Source organism: Pipistrellus hanaki, assembly GCF_964339955.1.
Source record: "Pipistrellus hanaki genome assembly, chromosome: X".
Taxonomy (NCBI): domain Eukaryota; kingdom Metazoa; phylum Chordata; class Mammalia; order Chiroptera; family Vespertilionidae; genus Pipistrellus; species Pipistrellus hanaki.
In genome coordinates this window covers 44694773-44715644 of record NC_140524.1, presented here as the reverse complement: position 1 = coordinate 44715644, position 20872 = coordinate 44694773, and the positions used below count along the sequence as shown (strand labels likewise).

The window sequence follows — 20872 nt, the reverse complement described above, 5'->3', positions numbered from 1 at the left end:
AATATTTAACACTAGTCCTATTCAAATTCCTCCAAAAATAGAAGAGGAAAAGACACTTTCTAACACATTCTATAAGGCCAACATTACCTTGATACCAAAGCCAATGATATAAGAAAAAAAACTACTGACCTCTATCCTTTATGAGTACAGATACAAAAATCCTCAACAAAATATCAGCAAACTGAATCCAACAGCACATTAAAAGGATTATACACCATGACCAAATGGGATTTATGACAAAAAATATAAGGGTGACTCAACAAGACAATAAACTAATGCAGTACACCACATTAATAGAACAGAGGAGGAAATGATCTTTTCAATAGACACAGAAAAAGCATTTGACAAACATCAACACCCTTAGCAAGCTAGGAATAGAAAGCAAGTTTCTTAATGTGATAAAGAACATATATGTAAAGCCCACAGCTAACATCATACTAATTGGTGAAAGACGGTAAGTTTTCCTCCTGAGACTAGAAACAAGAATGTCTGCTTTCACCTCTGCTATTCAACATTGTTTAAGTCCTAGCTAGAACAATTAAGCAAAAGAAAGAAATCAAAGGTATCCAAATTAGGAAGAAGTAAAACTATATTTATAGATGATGTTATTGGGGGTGGTGCCAAAAGTAGATTTATAGTTGTGAGTATGCCTAAGAGTTTATTCTTGTATTATTATTTATTATTATTATTTTTTACATGAACCACTATAAACCTACTTTTGCCTACACATATCTATATATAGTGAATGGTATTTCCATTAAATTCACACACAAAAAACTAATACAATTGAATGCACACACACACAAAAACTACTAGAGCTAATAAATAAAGTTTCAGGGTATAAGATCAACAACAAAAATTAGTTGTGTTTCTGTATGCCAGTAATGGACAAAATGAAGAGAAAGTTAAGAAAAACAATTCTATTTGGAATAGCATCCAAAAGAATAAATTTAGCCTAGGAGTTCAAAAAGCTTATATATTGAAAGGTACAAAATATTTCTGAAAGATATTAGACTTAAATAAATGGAAAGGCAGCTTGTGCTCATGGGTTATAAGACATAATATTGTTAAGATTCCAATGTGCTGCATAATGATGGATGTGCAGTCAGTGACGAATTGCATATATATATATATATATATATATATATATATATATATATATATATCAGTGATATACAATATAGCCTCTGTGTATGGTAGACTACACTACCTAGATTTTTGTAAGTGCAGTCTATGATGTTTTCACAATGGTGAAATGACCTAAGGATGAGTTTGTCAGAATGTTTCCCCATTGTTAAGTGGTGCCTAAAATTATCTACAGATTCATTGCAATCCCTATAAAAATTGCATTTTTTTAAATAAAAATGGAAAACCAATCCTCAAATTTATAAGGAATCTCAAGTATCCTTGAATAGCCTAAACAATAGTGAGTAAGAAAAGCAAGGCAGGAAGACACACTTCCAATTTCAAAACCTACTACAAGCTAAAGTAATCAAAACAAGGTTGTACTAGCAGAAGGATAGACATATAGATCAATGAAATAGAATTGAAAGTCCAGAAATAAACCCAAATCTTTGTGAATTGATTTTCAACCAGGGTACCAAGACCATTCAGGGGCAGAAAGAACAGTCTTTTCAACAAATGATATTAGGACAAATGAATAGTCACATTTAAAAAAATCCAATTGGACTCCAACCTCATACCAAACAAAAATTAACTCAAAATTGATCAACAACCTAAATATAAGGGCTAAAACTATTCAAAGAAAACATAGGGGTAAATATTTATGATCCAGAGAGTAATCCAGAATTCATGGATTCTCAGATTTGACACCTAAAACAAGAGCAACAAAAGAAAAAATAGATAAATTGGACTTCACAAAAATTAAAAATTTTTGTTCATTACAGGACATTATCAAGGATGTGAAAAAGGCTAACTATAGAATGGAGAAAATATTTTCAAATCATTTACCTGATAAGAATTTAATATCTTGGCCAGGATCGGTTTGGCTCAGTGGATAGAGCGTCAGCCTGCGGACTGAAAGGTCACGGGTTCGATTCCGGGCAAGGGCATATACCTTGGTTGCGGGCACATCCCCGGTGGAGGGTGTGCAAGAGGCAGCTGATCGATGATTCTCTCTCATCGATGTTTCTAACTCTCTATCTCTCTCTCTTCCTCTCTGTGAAAAATCAATAAAATATATTTTAAAAAAAGAATTTAATATCTTGAATATATTTTAAAAATCTTACAATTCAACAACAAAAAGGCAAGTAACCCAATACAAAACTTGGCAACAGACCTGAATAGACATTTTTTCCAAAAGGTCTTTATAATAAACACATAAGATTTTCAACATCCTGGTGATTAAAGAAATGCAATTCAAAACCCCAATGAGATTGTATTTCACACTCACTAGGATAACTATAACCAAAAAGACATATAATAACAAGTATTGGTGAGAATGTGGAGAAATTGGAAACTTCATCCATTACTGGTGGGAATGTAAAATAGTGCATGCAGTCCCTATGAAAACCATTTGATGGTTTCTTAAAAAAAAAACTAAGCAGAATTACCATATGACTCAGCAATTCCATCCAATAAAATGGAAACATATATCCACACAGACACTTAGACACGAATGTTTATGTAGCATTATTCATAAAAACCAAATATTTGAAAAAGCCCAATGTCCATCAATGGATGTATGGATAAACAAATTGTGGTATATACATGTGATGAAATATTGTTCAGCCATAAAAAGGAATGAAGTAAACATGCTTCAACTTGGGTGAACCTTGAAAACATGCTATGTAAAAGAAGCCAGTAACAAAAGATCACTCATTGTATGACTCCAATTGTATGATATATCTAGATAAAGCAAATTCAGAAAAACAAATATTAGAGGTTACAAGGGAGGAATGGGGAGCAACCTCTTAATGGGGAAGGGTGTTTTTATGGGATGATGAAAAAAATTTAAAACTAGAGAGAACTAGTGGTTGTACAACATGGTGAATACACCCAATACCACTGAACTGTATGTTTTAAAGTGGTCAATTGTATGTTATGTGAATTTCACCTCAATAAAAGAAAATGTCAAAAAAAAAAGGAGGTGGAAAAAACGGAATTTCTTTTTAACTTTTAAGTGCCCTGTGTACCCCGTTTGCGGAACTCACTTTTTAACCTTCTCTAGCCTAAAGGATGTTGTCTCCCTTTCCCAGCCAAGGGCTGATTATTAGCAATTTCTATTTGACCTTCCTCAAGGCCAGATATTCTTCTGGAATGGTACAAACCCAAGTGGGGTAGTAAGGGGTGATTATTCCCATTTACTCAGGAACAATCACATCCTGTTTGAATAACCAGATTAATACCTTGTTCCCCTTTAAAATTCCATCATTCATGAGTGAGATGGACCACATATGCTAGGCCAGATAAACAAGAACCAAGTCACCAAGAGGCATGGTTTCATATACAGAGGTCACTATGGACACCCACCACTGTCCCATACCACAAGTGTGGGAAAGGGGCCATTGCTGAGGCCTATGCCAGCAGGGTGGCAATGTGTGCATGCAGAGTTCCTGGAATTCATTTGAATGTTTGAAGTAGAGAAAGTTTAGGGAAATGTTTGCATTACTCACACTGGTATTGTCCTTCAAAAAAGATGGGGGTTTCCCACACTTTCCAGTCCAAAATAACCTTTGTATTCTGCCAGGATTATGTGGGAATGGGAACTATGACTGCCCCATCTAGCTGTCTGGGCAATTCTATCTCCCATGCTGATACACACGAATCCGCTTACATATGTTGACACACACAGTAACCTTGGATCAATCCAGAATACCATTTAGATGGAAATGCTAGTTTGATGAAAAGGGACTATAGAAACTCATTTCAAATCTGCCTGTGTTCAGGCAATGGTTACAACTCTCAGCAGCTTCCTGTCAGTTAAAATATGTGATTTAAACATTCTATTGTGTGCTAGATCTGTTTCCTGTTTTATAATACCAACTTTAATACTGCCTTCCTGCCTTTCTTAGGTCGCAAGTGGTTCAGAAAGTTACTCTGGTTCCCCTCTTTGGATGGTATACCCCTACTATTCTTTCCTCCTCTTACCCCATAAATGGATCCCCCTCCATGGGATAATTTTCCAACCAATAGACATGATATAAATTTTCTTTTCCTCAGGCCTCAAGGAAGCTTCTTAGAGCAATGTGCCTAGTATCCACCTGTGCTCTTGTCTCTCTTCTGAACATGGGAAGGGCCTGATGCCCTTTAGAGGGCAGTTTTGCAGTGAGAAACACAACTTTCAGCCATTAAATACCATTCTGTATATACATAAATATGTTGCTTCTACAATCACGTAATTTCTCTTCCAAACACCTTGCACATTCCCCCAGATAGGGAGCAAGATAGCCACATTGTAAGAACAGAAACAATCTCTTCCTCCACTCACCAAGTTATGACCATGCCTGATGCAGGGTAGTTTTTGCTGCTGACATGTTGGAAGGCCAAAGAAATGCCACTTCCCAACATGGGCAGCCAAACCCTGCTCTAATGTCACTCTGAAGTGGAAGCCATTTAGGTAAACCCATGTAAATCCAGGCTGATGGTGCCTGGGCCCTAGTGTGAATGACTTTTCCCAACCAGAACTAACTTGTATGCCTCTCACAATGCTTAGCTCAGAGTAAACTGTTAATCTGTGTTATAAAAATTATACTATATTTATTCTGTAACCAAGCACAGTGCCATGCCCCTTGGGGTACAGACACTCAATAAATATTGATAGATCCGGTTGAGCCTGACATTTGGGAGGAAAAGGCCAAAATGGAAAAGATGAAATGATGGCTTGCCAAAGCCTTTCAAAATAAGTAGGCATGTGGGGACTCTAGCAGTGGTTTTCAGATTGTCCTGTGGGACCTGGCATTCTTTTGGCACTGATCCAAGTTTCCATAAACATTTGATTCAAAAAAGTGTGTGGTTTAAATGTATAATATCTATTGTATAAACTGTAATAAAAAACACACACACACAAAAATACCTAACAGAAACACCGCATGTGTTACATTCTGAATGGCAACTGAAGACCACCAATGGTCTTAGCAGCAGCCTTTGGATTGACTTATTTCTGTTGAAATCTCAGGAGGAATGCTTCTCTTGCCTGAATTTCTTGTAGGCCTTTTCAGGTCTCTCTCGGGAGGCTAAGTGCACCAGAATTTTGTATATCCACTCTCATAAAACAACATAAGTGAAATATCACCTCTTCGATGCAAATTAGGACCTTCTTGCTGTAGTACAGCCAAAACTGATCTATATATATATAAAAACTTAAGTGACCAGCCAACCAGATGACCAGCTGGTAGCTATGATACACAATGACCACCAGGGAGCAGACACTCAACGCACAGGCATGGAAACATGGAACAGACTGATGACTCTCAGAGGGAACAGAGGAGGGTGGAAAGAGATTAACCAAAGATCTTATATGCATACTAGAGGCCTGGTGCACGGATTTGTGCACCGTGGGATCCCTCAACCTGGCCTGTGGGAATCAGGCTGAAACTGGCTCTCTGACATCCCCGAAGGGTATTGGATTGCAAGAGGGTGCAGGCCAGGCTGAGGGACCCCACCAGTACAGGAATATGTGCACCAGGCCTCTAGTACAGGAATAGAGACTATAACTGCAATTGTCATTAATTACCCCCAATTGCAAAATTTTAGTCATTAAAATAGTGTCATCATTCTCATTAACTTTATAAGTAATTGCTACATGTTTGCACTTTATAACAATGAGATACTGCATTTAATCTAATATTTTTAACATATTGAAGGACCAGCTAAGATTTTGATTTAAAAAGCAAAGAGGTTCACCATGGAGGAAGACCAAAGGCTGAACAAATTACCAGTCCCTTGTGACTTGCCTGAGACTTTATTAAATGGGAGTATGGGCTCAAGGAGTCCAGGGCAGGCAGTGAGCATAGAGGCATGTAATGCAGCCACTGTCCAACTGCCCAGTGCGTGCTCCAGACTGAGATCATCCTACATCTAACCTAATGCAATCATCTGTCATGATGTAAATCAGCAAGTGCATGCCCCCCACCAGCCCTCTGGGTCAGTCCATTTATACAATTTAAGATGCACAGTCAATACACTATGAATATAATATATTAAAAGTCATTTTAAACACAGATATAATTAAGTTCTTGGGAGATCAGCTAGTTTCAAACAGCGCTTATGACCCAAGGCAGTTTCCTCTGATTCTTGAAAGATTTCTTTCAACAGGCTTGGGGTTTGGAACAGGAGATTGAACCATGGTCAACAGGAGCATGGAAGGCTTTTTAATGTAGTGGACAAAATAGTATGCCCAAGGTCTGCTTCAGTTGTATCTACCCACTAAATTATTCCTCCTGCAAGTGAGAAACCTGGGCAAATAGGTAGGAAGCCATCAGAGCTTACTTAGCCCAAATCCACACTTGCCTTAGCTCATGGTCAGAGATGCACAGGGTGGGAAAAGCCATCCTCTGAATGGGCTGTCATTCACTGATTCGCCTGACTGGTAGCTTTCAATCCAGTTGTGATATCCTCACAGCATACTTTCCCCAACTCACTCTGATAGCATTCTTTGGATATGGCAGTATTTTCCACCAATAGAGAGCCACCGTCTCATCCCTCACAGCCTCGCTTGTCCTCTGAAGCAGTGAGCTATTTAAAAGGTGCTAGTGGGGCATGGAATCTAAAGAAGAAAAGCTTAAACTCTGGAAAAATTTAGGTAGGTACAGTGTGATTACTGAAGTTGAAATCTGTCCAGGCCATTGAGTTAACCACTAATGCTATAAAAATGAATGCTGTGGACTCATTAAATTACTTCATTCTACCTGAACCTATTAATATTGTTTAAATTATTTTTAAAATCCTATGTATCATTAAACATGAACGATGAAACTGGGTAAACCTTGAGCAGATGGCAGCCTTAATGGAGCACTATTCAAACCACAATCGTACTCTAGAATCTGAGATGGCTGGTTTTAGTTACAGATTGATATAAGCACATGTTATAAAATTCCGTGTCATCAAATTCACATGGAAAATGGAGCATTGGAGCAATGTAACAGAAAAGTGCCCTGCATATATTCACTAGCAATTAATCCTGAAATATTCATGATGAAACTGAGACAGCAAATGATTTAGAAAAAGCAAAAGTATTTCAACAATGTCCTTGGTAGCCTTTCCAGAGAGAGAAGGCAACAGCTGATAGTGGTAGCCCAGCAAGAGATTCCTTTCTTGCTGCAGACTCTTCTCTGGCCCTTGAAAGTCAGGAGCACCAGTCACCCTGCCATATTTCGACATTTCCCAAGTTGTGAACAGAGTTCATCTCATCCCACTCTGGAAATGGAAAAGTAACAGGTAATAAGTTTAACTCTGTGGTATGCCTATTGTGTGTATGAAAGTGTACCAGCTCTGAGTGGCCATATTTTGGGTATTTTCAGATTCTGACCTGTAGTGAGAAAATGGCAAAGCCTTGATGGCAAAAGAAAGGCTTCCCATCTCATCAGATGGTTTCACTGAATGGCACTGAACCAGCTTACAAAGGGGAAACACTGATTTGGAAGAAACTTGGAGTGGGTTTAAGCATAGTTAAGCTGTCCCAGAAATTCAAGTTGGATGCTTGTCTCAGGTCCGTGACCAGCATAGACCATCCAGTAGGTTTCAGGACTACACAAGCTGAAAAAGGCAAATGATATGGTAGGGAACAGCTGAAGGCAGGTGAGGTATATTCAAAGTGTTAGTTTGGAAATAAATCAATGCCAGTTCCAAAGTATATTATTTCAAAGTCTTCCACTGTGAGTGCTTTAGTAAGAAGTACCCACGAGATCAATATACAATGAGGCAGATTAAAGGAAGAAACAACAAATGGTAACTCAGTTTTAACATTTTATTGGGTAAATGAGTTTAAAGGTAATAACAATAGTGTCAAAACTACTACAATATCTTTCCACAGCCATACCTTACAGACCCATATAAACCTTCTCATTTTACTTTGCTCTTTTATATTTTAAAGCCAAACATGTCATATAAAATGCCCATTTCCAATAGTTTCTTCAAACTACTAAGCAATTAAATGTGGAAGGAAGGAGGATCTAGTTATACTTGAAGGGATTTCAGGTAATCTCTGATGTCTTACTATAATCAAAAAGCAGATTCCTAAGAAAGAAGGAAAAGAAAAGCTACACCAGGTAGCTTTTGCTCATTACAAATCTCACCATGACATCACCAAAAACTCATTATGCTGGTGACCGATTCAAAGTGATTTTGGGGAACATATAAAACACTAAAATAACTTAGAAACTAGATCCAAATATTTCAAAAGTAATCAACTTTGATATACAAAAACAGTCAGAGGTGGTTACAAAAGTGTTTTCTCAGTGCGTCTATGTACCAGCGCAGTTACTGGGTCCAGAGCAAAATAAAAGGTTTATTTTCTTCTGAAACAGTAATAAAAAACAAGGAAAACTTATCTTTGTATATAAAGGATCAATGCTGGTCTTAAGAATAATGTAATCAGAAACCCTTAAATCGAGAGGCACACAACAGGTTTCCGTTTTTAAAAAATAAAAGGAAAGTCACCAGTTTATTTAAATTGAGGAGGTTCTCACACCCCCAAATAAACTTAATTCAATTTAATATCACTAGCAAAAATCACTTAGAAACTGTACAAAAATAAAAAAAGTTAACACATTTAATCCTGCAAGGTTTTTGTAAGGACTGGAAGGCAGGCTTTTGGAGCAGCATTTGGGCATGGCTGGGGGCTTCTTTGGTTTGATCTAACACATGTAAGAGATGGAACCTATTCCAGATGACAGTTTCAAATTGCCTGCACATTTGAAGACATGAAAAGAGGCCAGTACACAAACTTCTGGTGTGCTGGGTATTGGGACTGTATGCATGGTACTGCAAATCTTACAATTCTTTAAGCGGGATGGGGGGGAAAACAAGCCTTGCACTTCCTCCATTAATCACACCGACCTCTTATGGTAGGGGAGACTAGAAAAGGTAGTAGCACATTCTTGTGCAGTCAGAAGGCCACTTAATGAGGGGGGAGAAATTGTTCTTTTAGAATCTGGTACCTGGCTGACCTTATTTAAGGACAAGAAAATCCTTCCAGAAATGGAAGCCTTTCGCTACATACCAAAGTAAAATGCGTACAATTTTCCAAGAGGAAAAATACCCAGTTGCATTTGAAAATGGAAAACATAAATGGAACTAATTAACATTTAAAAGGGGGGCTATGTAAACTTTGTGTTACTCAAATGAAGTTCAAGTATTACGTCTGAGCTGTTTAAAGATCACTGAATTTATACAATATACTGGTGATGAGTGCAATTCACATTTGTGTTTCTGAACAAATAAACCACAACTGGCTAAGAACACAACCTGTGCAATTAGAATCTTTGTCAGAGTTAAAAACATATGCTACATATTTCAACATGTTCAAAGTTAATTCAAACCACATATTTAACATTTTGTAATATACGACAAAGGTGAAAGGGTCTAACATTTGTTTCTTTGAAGCACACCATTACAGTTTGTAGAATACCCTTTACACTACAAAGTCTTGAGACAAAACTGCACTTGTGCATTAATTTGAATACAAAAGGAGACAAAACTATCCTTTCCCCCCAAGCCATGGTGGGAAATATTGCTGACTGAGTCCTCTGAAGCCTGCAGGATGGTTATTTCTTCAGTATAACATTATTACACTGGTAAGAAAATCTGTATAACATCTGCATATATCAAGAAATTTAAAAAATCTGATATGATTTTAGAGTCCGCATGACCAGTCACATGACCTGCTCAAGATTGATTAGCACCGTTAAATACATAAACACACACATATGTATGTATGTATGTATGTATGTATGTATATGTATACATACAAATAGGTATGTAATAGATCTTTTCTTTAGAAAAAAATTCTAACCATGAGCTCAATCAGGATGAGGAGCCTGTTGAACTGATGAGATGATGGATAAGATGGATCAATATTGGTCACTTTTGTCTCTCCTCAGTTTGTTTTATTTACTTTTTTGCAGCAGACAATATCATTCAGCTTGTGCTCAGTTTCCCTATAAGGGCAAGAAAAGTTTCCATCAGGTAGCCACTTGTTTTTATACTGAAAGACTAATCTGCTCCAAAATGCTCCCATGTAGAAATGAAAGGATTCAAAATCCGTTCTAAAACCCAACAGCTAGCTGTCTAAATCTCTAGGTTCAATGGAACTGGCTACTGAGATTGCATTTCAGGCCAACAGTTGGCTTCTTAGTTAAGGCATCGCAATTGAAAATGGTTGTTTCAACAATGGATGCTATGGATGAAGGAATACCAACAAACTTCAAAGAACTCTCATCAAAAACTAAAACAGTTTGATTTGCCACAATGAATTTAGCCAATTATTTCACAAACTAGAAAAGGGTTTTTGAATTCCGAACTAGCAGTTGTCACTTGTCACAGCAACTATATGTATAAGCTGTGCCATTTGATATTCAGTGACATCCCATATTTTAAACTATATATTTGCACCATACTTAAATTCATCACTTGATATATTGGTTTCCTGTTTGAAAAAAATATATTTACACACACACACACACACACACACACACACACACACATATTTTCTACCATAAAAATGAAGGTAATCTTTCTCCAAAATCCTGTCATTTTTCTTGGGGATATACACATGGACCTCCTATTGACATTAGGAATTCTCTCTGTATATATCATGGGAAGAGAAGCCTTGTAAATGATCTCAACTCTAACAACTACATCGCATCTAAATGCCAACTCAATTTTTACAGCTGTAACATAGCATCAACATAGTAAATGTGTTTCTATCAAAAGTATGTAGTGCAGAAAGAGATTCAAGCTATTCTGTAGTATTTCTAAAACTCCAGTATTGTTCCCATTACAAACATCTGAAATCATGGCAAATATGAACTTTTGTTTCACTAGATTATCTTTACCATTTCTTCCAATGGTAGCTAAAATTGTCTCTGGCCAATCATGACTTATTGAAACATAAACTTCACAAATTTAAATTAATACATAATAGACACATGTTTCTTTTTGGTTATTCGCTCAAAATAATTATTTCAGCTTAAAAAAATATTTAAGAGTAAAGAATTCGTCTAATCTGTTGTTTTACAACATAGAAACAATAAAATTTTACAAGAATATTTCTCTAAATTGCCTTTTTCTACCCCCCTCTTAATTCCACTTAATTATATTCTTCTCAAAGGCACTAAATTCTGTATCTGGTCTCTTCCTGATATTTGCTGCTTTTCAAAAACGATTCTATAGCATATTTGAAAGGTAGCTTGTACTTTCTTAAAACAGTGTTTTAGTTTGTAAGTTGGTTCTATAAAGTGATGAGGCAATCTCTCCTATGATAACCAACACAATAGGCATAAATGATTTCTCACTCTCTGTGACAAGCCCTATCATGGACCTTCAAATGTTCTATACTAGAACTAAAGTTCATATATTTTAACCATGGGAAAAACATATACTTAAGGAGTGGAGACCCACATACTAAGCTCCATAGCAAAATTAATTTTAGACAAATTCAAGAATAATACACAAATACCTGAATTTCATATGAATTACTCCCAAACTCAGCTATGAAAAATTATCTATCTTACTGAGGAAAACTAAAGAAAAACCTAAATAAAATCCTTAAAAACTGTATAATTTCTTCCATCCATAGTCAAAGAAGAAAAAGGGGGAGGAAGGAAGAGAAGCAAGAAAGAATAAAAACAGGAAAGGAAAGCAAGATAGACAGAAAGATAGAAATCTGATTGACATAGCAAAGCAGAATTCTATATAATGTTGTAAGGAACAAAATTCCCCAAATGATATATGCTGCAAAAAAAAAAAAAAAAATCAATGACCTAAAATAATAAAAGAGGATCTTCTTAACAAATACCATTTTCCTACCCGTTACCATGATGATCTTAATTGACTATGTTGAAGGTTCACCATGGCAACGGAAACTATCATCATAAAATGGTACAGTAAAAGAGATAGCTAGACCAAGAAGGGGCAGGGTCTCCTGGGAAGAGGTCTGCAGAGAGGCCCAGTGACTGGTTGTGCGGCTCAGTGTCAGGAATAATGGTTGTATGGTGGAAGGGGATGCCCAATGCCATTTTGGAAATGATGATGCTGGCGATGAGCAAGGTATTCAGCATAGCTCAGGGTCATCTTTTCACTACGGTACCTGAAAGAAATTCAGGGAAGAGACAAAGTCAACATTCAAAAATAGATGACATGACAGTATCAGAGCTAGGAGATAATTTTACAGGTCAGGAAACAGACCCAGAGAGGAGCTGTGACTTGCCCAGTGTCACACAGCTAATAAGTAGCAAAGCTGAGATCAGAACCCAGGAATCCAGAATCTGAGTCCACTGCTCTTTCCACTCTACTACTCCTTGTTTAAATAGTTCTACAAATTATACTGTCCTCTGATCCACAATTTGTTAACAGAAAGGAACAGAGAAAAGGCAACCAATTACCATCATGTATGCAACTCACTCAGTTGACTAATTTTTTTTCTGAGATCATCCTTGCTCTGTCCTTTACCATTCCTTTCCCTCTGTCCACACATCTACTCAGATTTTACCATTAAGTAAAAACAGTAACAACAAAAAGCTTTACTTAATCCTGGTATCCCAAACTCTCTTTTCCCTCATTTCTAGCTTTTTCATTCCTACACTTCTCAGGAGCAATTAATGTGTACTTTCTCACACTACCCCTTAGCTCAATGCATCTTGGCTCCACAGAGAATGCTCTTTCAGAAGGCCACTCTTCCTCCTGCTTGACATTCCCATTTTGTTACTGCTCAGGACTACCATTTTGAAGTTCTCTTGTGCCATGAGTTCTACAAATACACACTCCTTGGTTTCTCCCCCTGCCACTCAGACTATTCCTTATGGCTACTCACCCTACATCTGCCTTGTAGGCTTTTCCTACATTTCTACCTTTAGTCCTTTTGACCTATGGTCTGTCCCTGCTCAATGAACCCTATCCTCAGGTTCAACTACGTCCTCTTTACAGATGATCCCCAGTCACAATCTCTGTCCATGAGCTCTACACATGCACATTCATAACCTACTGGACATTAATATACAGATATCCCAGGAAGCACTTGAAATCCAGAATCAATGCATAAATATGATTCTCCTTTTGTGGTTCCTCTCTTAGTTGAAGGGATCATCTTGGTCCCTTTTATCTACAGTAAAGCCTTGATTTGTTCTTTTTTTCTTCTGAAAGATGACTAAGTCCTTTCATTTTTCTATATTTTCTTATGTATTCCCTCCTTTCTTCCCATCTGACTGCCATAGCTCGTGTTAAGGCTCCCATTTCACTCCATTTGGATTGTTTCCAGATATTCTTAGACAATAGTAATGTCTTCTAACTACTTTTCTTGCTTCCAATTCTAATCTTACACCTTTCCAAATCCATCTTTTTAAAATCTTTCAATGGCTACCAATTGCCTATAGAATTGGGTCTAAACTTCTTAGTCTGGAATTTAAGGCTCTTTGTTCTGACCCAACCTACCTTCTTTGCCATATTTTCCTCTAATGACCACATTTTATGTATACACTGAAAGACCAGCCAAATTGGACCATTGAACATTCCTTAGAACTTGCTCTGTACTAAGCCACCTACCTGTGGTAATTCACAAAGTTCCCTTTAGTTAATCCTTTTTCTCCTCCACTTTCTATAAAATATTCTACCTATTTTAAAAGTCCAGCTTCAAATCTACCTCCTGTTTTAAATTTTGTTACTCCCAACCCCTCCTGGAATTCCTATTCCCCTACTTTATGATCTCACATCATCTATCACATTCTGCCTTATATTAATAATCATCTTTATACATGCCCTTCAATTAGACTATGAACTCAGAGAGAGCAGAGATAGAGGCATTTTCAAAGTTGTAACTCCTCAGAGCTAAGAAGAGGCCATTTTAGACCACAGGCATTCAATGTGGTTTTATGGAATTAAAATAAATGGAAACCACAACTCGTTTTCCTAAAATGTTGACATTTTCCTTTTAAAATAAATATGCCTATTATTCAATGTAGAACTTTATTTAGTATTTGTGAGTCTCGCTTAATTGTATTTTTCAGCAAGCTTTCATGGGAGACTTCTATCACTGCCAAAATTATAAGGTTAATTCAAATTTGAGGACTGTTTATCAGAAACCTAGTGTTCTGCTAAGCCATGTCAAAAGCTAGCCAACAGCTAATTCAGGTAACTTTCTTCATTAATGTAGTCTAAAGGCCCAGAGGATTTGCTTGTATAAAGCCAGAGTGATCACATAGAGCTAAAGATGGGAAGGATGGGCTCATACATTTTACAGGCTTTACTGCCAAGCATAGTTCCATTGTATCCATCCTCAGTATGGCCCTGCCATTCATTTCCACTCTGTTTCAGAAAAGAGAAGCAGGTACAGTTAGAGACCAAAGAAATCAAAGGATTATAGGCATATGCATGCATCAAAATATACTGGGTATTTTTGCACTAGAAAATGCCTTCTGTACCTGGTAAGTTTTATGGTTTTCCTGAATTCATTAGTAATCGGAGCTTTGTACCCTCCTTTCCTCAGTAAGGAGTCTATGGTCTGAATATGGTCCCATCCTGTGGAGAGTAGACCAGATAAAATACAGTCAAGTATATGTAAAAAATACATTGGTAAAATACAAAATTACTTTCTAGTGAGGTCAATTATCACTTTCACCAAATGCCATCAACTCCTTTGGTCCTAAAAATCACACAGAAGAGCTCAGATTTCATCCTGTAGAAAAGCAGGTTGACCACCACACACCTTAAGTTCTAGCTATCCAACGTGGCTAACAGCAATGGCTTCTTTATCTCACCCACATTCGAAGGCAAGGAGGCTGGCAGTAACTGCTCAAATCATGTCTCAGCAAACAAACTACAAGCATTGCATTCTCTTCTAACAGTGACATCTTTAAAAGGAAGGGGAGAGCCTAAATGTCACTGTGCCACCTCAGTAGCATTTAGGACTCCTACATTTACTTATGGTAATTGTTCTTTCTAAAGGTAACTTCTATCATTAATCAAGTGTATTTGGTTACAATATTCAAGGGCATTTTTGTTGGTTCTGACATAGAATGGTATATTAATATCCGAGGCCCTCTATTTCTTATGAATGCTTTACAAAGTCAATGTAACTACAGGATGAAGACATTTTTGAAAGCAACTTAACAAATATTCAGATAGCTGCCTTAAAGACTAACTCTCTTATTGGAAGTTTAATTATATTAAGTTTTGATGTTATGTATCTCACATATTTATGAGCTAAACACAGGAAAACCAAATTACAAATAGTTTCTGATGAGAAAAGAAGCTCCATAAAGTGAAGAAGGTATATTCATTTCAACTAATCTGAAACTAAAATTTAGTAGTGGCTAGAAAGGACAAAATACTACAGAGTGAGAGTTTTTTGTGTTACAGTGGTGGTTCATAAAGGTTTGTGTTTTATCTGCAAAACAGAAAAACATCTGTTAACTTGGAAATGCAGACCAAGTATATAAAACACTACTTCATGTATTCTCAATTCTCCTAACCTACAATCTTAACAGGAGCAGAATGAGTAATGATAAGTAACTAAGAATGAAATGTTTGATACTGACAATGAACTGTGTGGCTGACTGTCAAACCAAAGGCTTGTTTATACCACACAAGGCTGTAGCACAATGGAATATGGGAAAATGGCTCTTCAATTTTATAGCAAACTGTTGCCTAAAATAACACCCAGCTTTTACAAATCTTTGCTTTTTTTAGAGTATATGTTGGTGTGTTTTTGCTGTCAAACTTCAGTGCAGGGATTCAACTTCAGTGTAATTAACTGATTTCATACAGACATTGCAGTGGCTGTGACAGAAGAGTAGTTTCTTATAATTTGACATTGATCATAACTACAAGGTCAGATATTGCATTTCAATTTGTATATTTGCTTAAATTCTTCACCAGATCATATGAAATAAAGTACAACAATGACCTTGCTCCTTTGCAACCTCTGGTAGGTAGGTGGCGGTGCGTTTTGATCCTTTTTCATTGATGAATTCTATTCTAATGCCATGTACACCCACCTGAAAGAAATTGGCAGTTTTATTAGTACAATCTTTTTAATAGAAACAGAAAGAAAAATTTACTATTTTACTTTTAAGATAATGCAGTTCTTGCTCTCCCCTTAGTTTTGGAAGGGCATATTGGTTTTCTCTTTCCAAAGTATTGACTTTGGGTTTGAAAAGCATTATGATAGTGGAGACTGAAAACATTGATCTGATGTGCCCACCATTCACTGGGCTATGCTCTTCTGTTTGCAACCAAAACAACCATTTTGGTGCTGACTCCTTTCCCAGACTGTGTAATCTTAAAGAGACTAGATAGTTATAATTCAAGTATTGACTTTGGGTTTGAAAGTCATTATAATAGCCATGAAACAAAACATTTACTTGTATGTTCCCAGCATGTGCCAGGCTGTGCTATTCTGTTTGGAACCAGAACAACCGTTCTGGGGCTGTGTGTAGAATAAGTTATATATAACCTTAAATTACATGTAGATAAGCAACACAAATCAGACTGAAAAAAAAAAAAAAAAAACAACCCACAAAAAACAACAACCAACAATCAGATCCTAGATCATCAATCATTACATATAATTGTTCTTTTAAAAATGTATTATGGTTTAAAGTGGGCTAGTGGCAAATCCTCACTGTCTATCTGTATCACTGCCTTCACATACTATTGCTAAACTTAAGAGCAATAAAGATTTCTAATCATTCGGGGCAGGGCATTTTTGTAGTTTCTTTTACACTAACCCAGAGACCACTATAACATTTTTATGTAAAACAAACTTTAGGTGATGCCTTAAAAAAGATAGTCTTCTAAGTCAGTGTGGGTAATTACTTGCTAACTTTTTTTTTTAAGTAATGTATTTTTTCTTGGATTAGCATCCAATGAAAAGGAATTTGTCCTTTCCCCATTTATTTTACATAGAATACTGTATATAGAGCTAAAGATAATAAAAAGTACAATATTTTTAAATACTGATAATAAAAATGAAATTTTAAAAGCTTAACAATTCCATTATGTTCTCACAAATCTATGGTTGCTTTAGATCAATGGTCCCCAAGTGGAGTGTGAGGTCATCCACGGTACTGGAGGGAAGATGTAAGGCCAGGTAAAACTTTTTGCCCAGGAAAGAGGCTTCTTTGTAGAGAAGATGACTGGAAACATAGACCTTAACCCGTTCTGTCTGAATGGATGTGAAGGTCTAGAAGAGGAAAAAGGATCCATAAAATCTCCTTTTGCTTCTTCCACCCATAGTCTGAAAATTCCCAGTTTTCCAGGGAATAAAAAGGTTCTCTGCAAAATCCATTTCATTTTCCCCCAGGTCTTCATCCATTCATCCTTTAGAGTCTGTCAAATCTTCTGAGCAGCTTATGTTTTTTATTTAAGCCTATCTCTGTGGCTATGTCTTCTATCTATTTATTATCAGTACTAGAGACCCAGTGCATGGATTCGTGCGCATGGGTGTGGTCCCTCGGCCTGGCCAGCAACTGGGACAATATGGGCTGGCTGGCCAGGGGAAGGGACCACAGAAGGTTGGCCAGCCATGGGAGGATGGCTATGGAAGCACACTGGGGGGGGGGGGGGAAGGGGGGGCAGCTCCTGCTTTGAACATCTGCCCCCTGGTGGTCAGTGCATGTCATAGCAACCTCGACCTGCCATTTGATCATTCTGTTGTTAGGTTGCTTAGGCTTTTATATATATATATATATATATATATATATATATATATATATATATATATATACACACACACACACATACATATACACCAGAGGCCAGGTGCATGAAATTCGTGCATGGAGGTGGGTGTCCCTCAGCCCAGCCTGCACCTTTTCCAATCAGGGATGTCCATGAATTGGGCCTAAATGAGCAGTTCAACATCTCTCTCACAATTAGGACTACTGGCTCCCAACCGCTCGCCTGCCTGCCTGCCTGATTGCTCCTAATCACTTCTGCTTGCCAGCCTGGTCACCCTCTAACCACTCCCCTGCCAGCCTAATTGATGTATAACTGCTCCCCTGCTGGCCTGATTGCCCCTAACTGCCCTCCCCTGCAGGCCTGGTCACCCATAACTGCCCTCCCCTGCCCACCTGGTTGCCCCTAACTGTCCTCCCTTTCAGGCCTGGTTCCCCCCAACTGTTCTCCCCTGCAGGCCTGATTGCCCCAAATTGCCTTCCTTCGCCAGCCTGGTCCCTCCAAACGGCCCTCCCCTGCAGGCTTGGGTCCCTCTCCAGCTGCCCTCCCCTGCTGGTCTGGTTCCCCCTAACTGCCCTCCCCTGCTGGTCTGGTTGCCCCTAACTGTCCTCCCCTGCAGGCCTGATTCCCTCCAACTTCCCTTGCCTGCCAGCTTGTTTGCCCCTAACTGCCCTCCCCTGCAGGCCTGTCCCTCCCAACTGCCTTCCCTTGCAAGCCTGGTCCCCCCAACTGCCCTCCCCTGCTGGCCTGATCACCCACAACTGCCCTACGCTGCCAGCCATCTTGTGGTGGCCATCTTTGACCACATGGGGGTGGTCATATTGTGTGTTAGAGTGACGGTCAATTTGCATGTCACTTTTTTATTAGATATGCTAGATTTTTATGAATCTCCTTTTACTGAAAATGTAACCAGGGCAGCTGTTTAAAAACTGCCCTTTGGGAAATGACTGTGGACAGCTGAAAAGAAATATGAGTGCTTAGGCATTTCCAGGATAAAGGACATCCACGAATCTCCCCAGTGCCTGACACAGTACTGATACAATCACAAATTGGCAACAGTTTTCTGGTCAGTTACTTTGAGATTTTTCCTTACTAATATCACATCCTTCATAATTAATTTTTTAAAATTATACAGCATAAATAATTTATGCTCCCATTATTCACTGAAGTGAATTTTACATTTCCAACTCAATTTATAAAAATCTGTCATGTTAAAATTTAAAAAGAATTTTGTTGCTTACTAAAGTTTGTAATAAAAACTGTGAGAGAAAGAATGTTTCCCTACACGTGGGATGAGAGTGTTAGACCAAGTAGTGGTGTGTAACTGGCATAGGGTGGGAATGGGGGAAGTCCCTGCAAAGTTTATCTGAATTTCAGGTTTCATGTTTCAGCAGTATAGGTTGAAAAAAAGAAAACTCCCTAGAAATATTTATTCTACATTAATTAGATAACCTCTAAAAATCAGTCCGGCTCTGAAAAACTATAGTCATATATATATATATTTTAAATATATTTTATTGATATTTTTACAGAGAGGAGGAAGGGAGAGAGATAGAGAGCTAGAAATGTCGATGAGAGAGAAACATCGACCAGCTGCCTCGTGCACATCCTCTACCGGGGATGTGCCTGCAACCAAGGTACATGCCCTTGACCGGAATCGAACCCGGACCTTTCAGTCCGCAGACCGACGCTCTACCACTGAGCCAAACCGGTTTCGGCAAACTATAGTCATATATTGAAAAAATAAGTGATTTAGGCAAATTCAAGGTGACTTAAAAACACAAACCCTTTCTTTATAGAAATGCATTCTGTGGTTTTCAATGAACATTTCAGATATTTTAAAGCCAAGTAAGTTAACAATTAAAAGTTACTAAGACCAATTGTATAATATGTGAATAATATCTGGCTAAGAACAAACTGGAAAGATATGTTGACCAAAATAAAGTTTGTATTTTGAGAAGGCCCCAACATCAAATTCTATATGAAAAAAATATCCAAGTTCTCCCATTTTGAATTAGTACCACATTTACAATTTTAAATTCTTTTCTGTGTTCATATGATTCTGAACAACTGAAAGCTTCTGTAAATTGAACTGTAAGTATGATGATTTTAAAGTGAATCCTTTGTGAGAAATAAGTTATTTCATAGGTCAAAAATATTTTCTGTGACGATATAAAGCCCAAACCAGAGTAACTCATTTTTTTCAATGGAATCAGGACGATGGTAATAATGCTCTAAACAGAAAAAAAAAACATAATAGCTTTTTAAAAAAGTGAATGAGCATGGCTGTGTGCCAATAAAATTTTACTTATGGACACTAAAATTTGAATTTCATATAATTTTCATGTGTCACAAAATAGGTTTCTTTTGCTTTTTTTTTTTTTTTAACTATTTAACAATGTAAAGATCATTCTTGGCTCACCAACCATGCAGAAACGAGTGGAGGGATGGATTTGGCCTGTGGGTAATACTTTTCCAACCCCTGGTCTTAACATACACTCTTTTCACATTTATTTGCTGGCAATTATGTAACTTTTACTTCATTATTAAGTTAGAACAATATACAAAATGTTCCTTGAGATTTTGTCTAAAGTGCTGGTGTACCAATTTTTAAGATAAAAATTTAAAAGTCACTTATGTCAAAATTAAATATACTGCTAGAGGAACTAGCTAAGTTTCACTTATTTTTTTTATGTTGTTTCTATACAGGTTTCATGCATATAGCAGAGAACACACCTTTGTTTCACAATGGCATCTGGCTGCACTTCTGATTATAGAATGTGCAAGTTCACTTGGAAATGTACATTTATACAGCCGATATAAATTAAATAAGCTACATAAGGACGTGTAATAGCAAAAGCATGATTTTGAAACTCCATGACTACACTACTTCTGCTTGGCTTAATAAAAAATGAACACAATCTGGCCATTTGGGGTAACATGACAGAATATAAAATGTTTGTCCTGTAAAATTCAATAATTCACATTTTCATAAAACAATCTTCAAACTTGAAACCTTTTT

The 20872-nt window shown here is 37.3% G+C and overlaps 1 protein-coding gene across 2 annotated transcripts in view; it reads right to left on the bottom strand.

Moving 5' to 3' along the window:
- Window positions 1–7917: 7917 nt before the first annotated feature.
- AMMECR1 (AMMECR nuclear protein 1) overlaps window positions 7918–20872 on the bottom strand; it is a 131498-nt gene continuing 118543 nt past the window's right edge. The window contains exons 4-7 of one of the 2 annotated variants that reach the window (XM_084870499.1): window positions 16079–16169; window positions 14595–14691; window positions 14405–14478; window positions 7918–12268 (exon numbers count right to left, since the gene is read on the bottom strand). In XM_084870499.1, the coding sequence (XP_084726625.1) occupies window positions 12249–12268; window positions 14405–14478; window positions 14595–14691; window positions 16079–16169 (282 nt within the window). In that variant the 3' untranslated portion in view covers window positions 7918–12248. The remainder of the gene's footprint in view (window positions 12269–14404; window positions 14479–14594; window positions 14692–16078; window positions 16170–20872) is intronic. The other variant, XM_084870500.1, reaches the window with a different exon arrangement.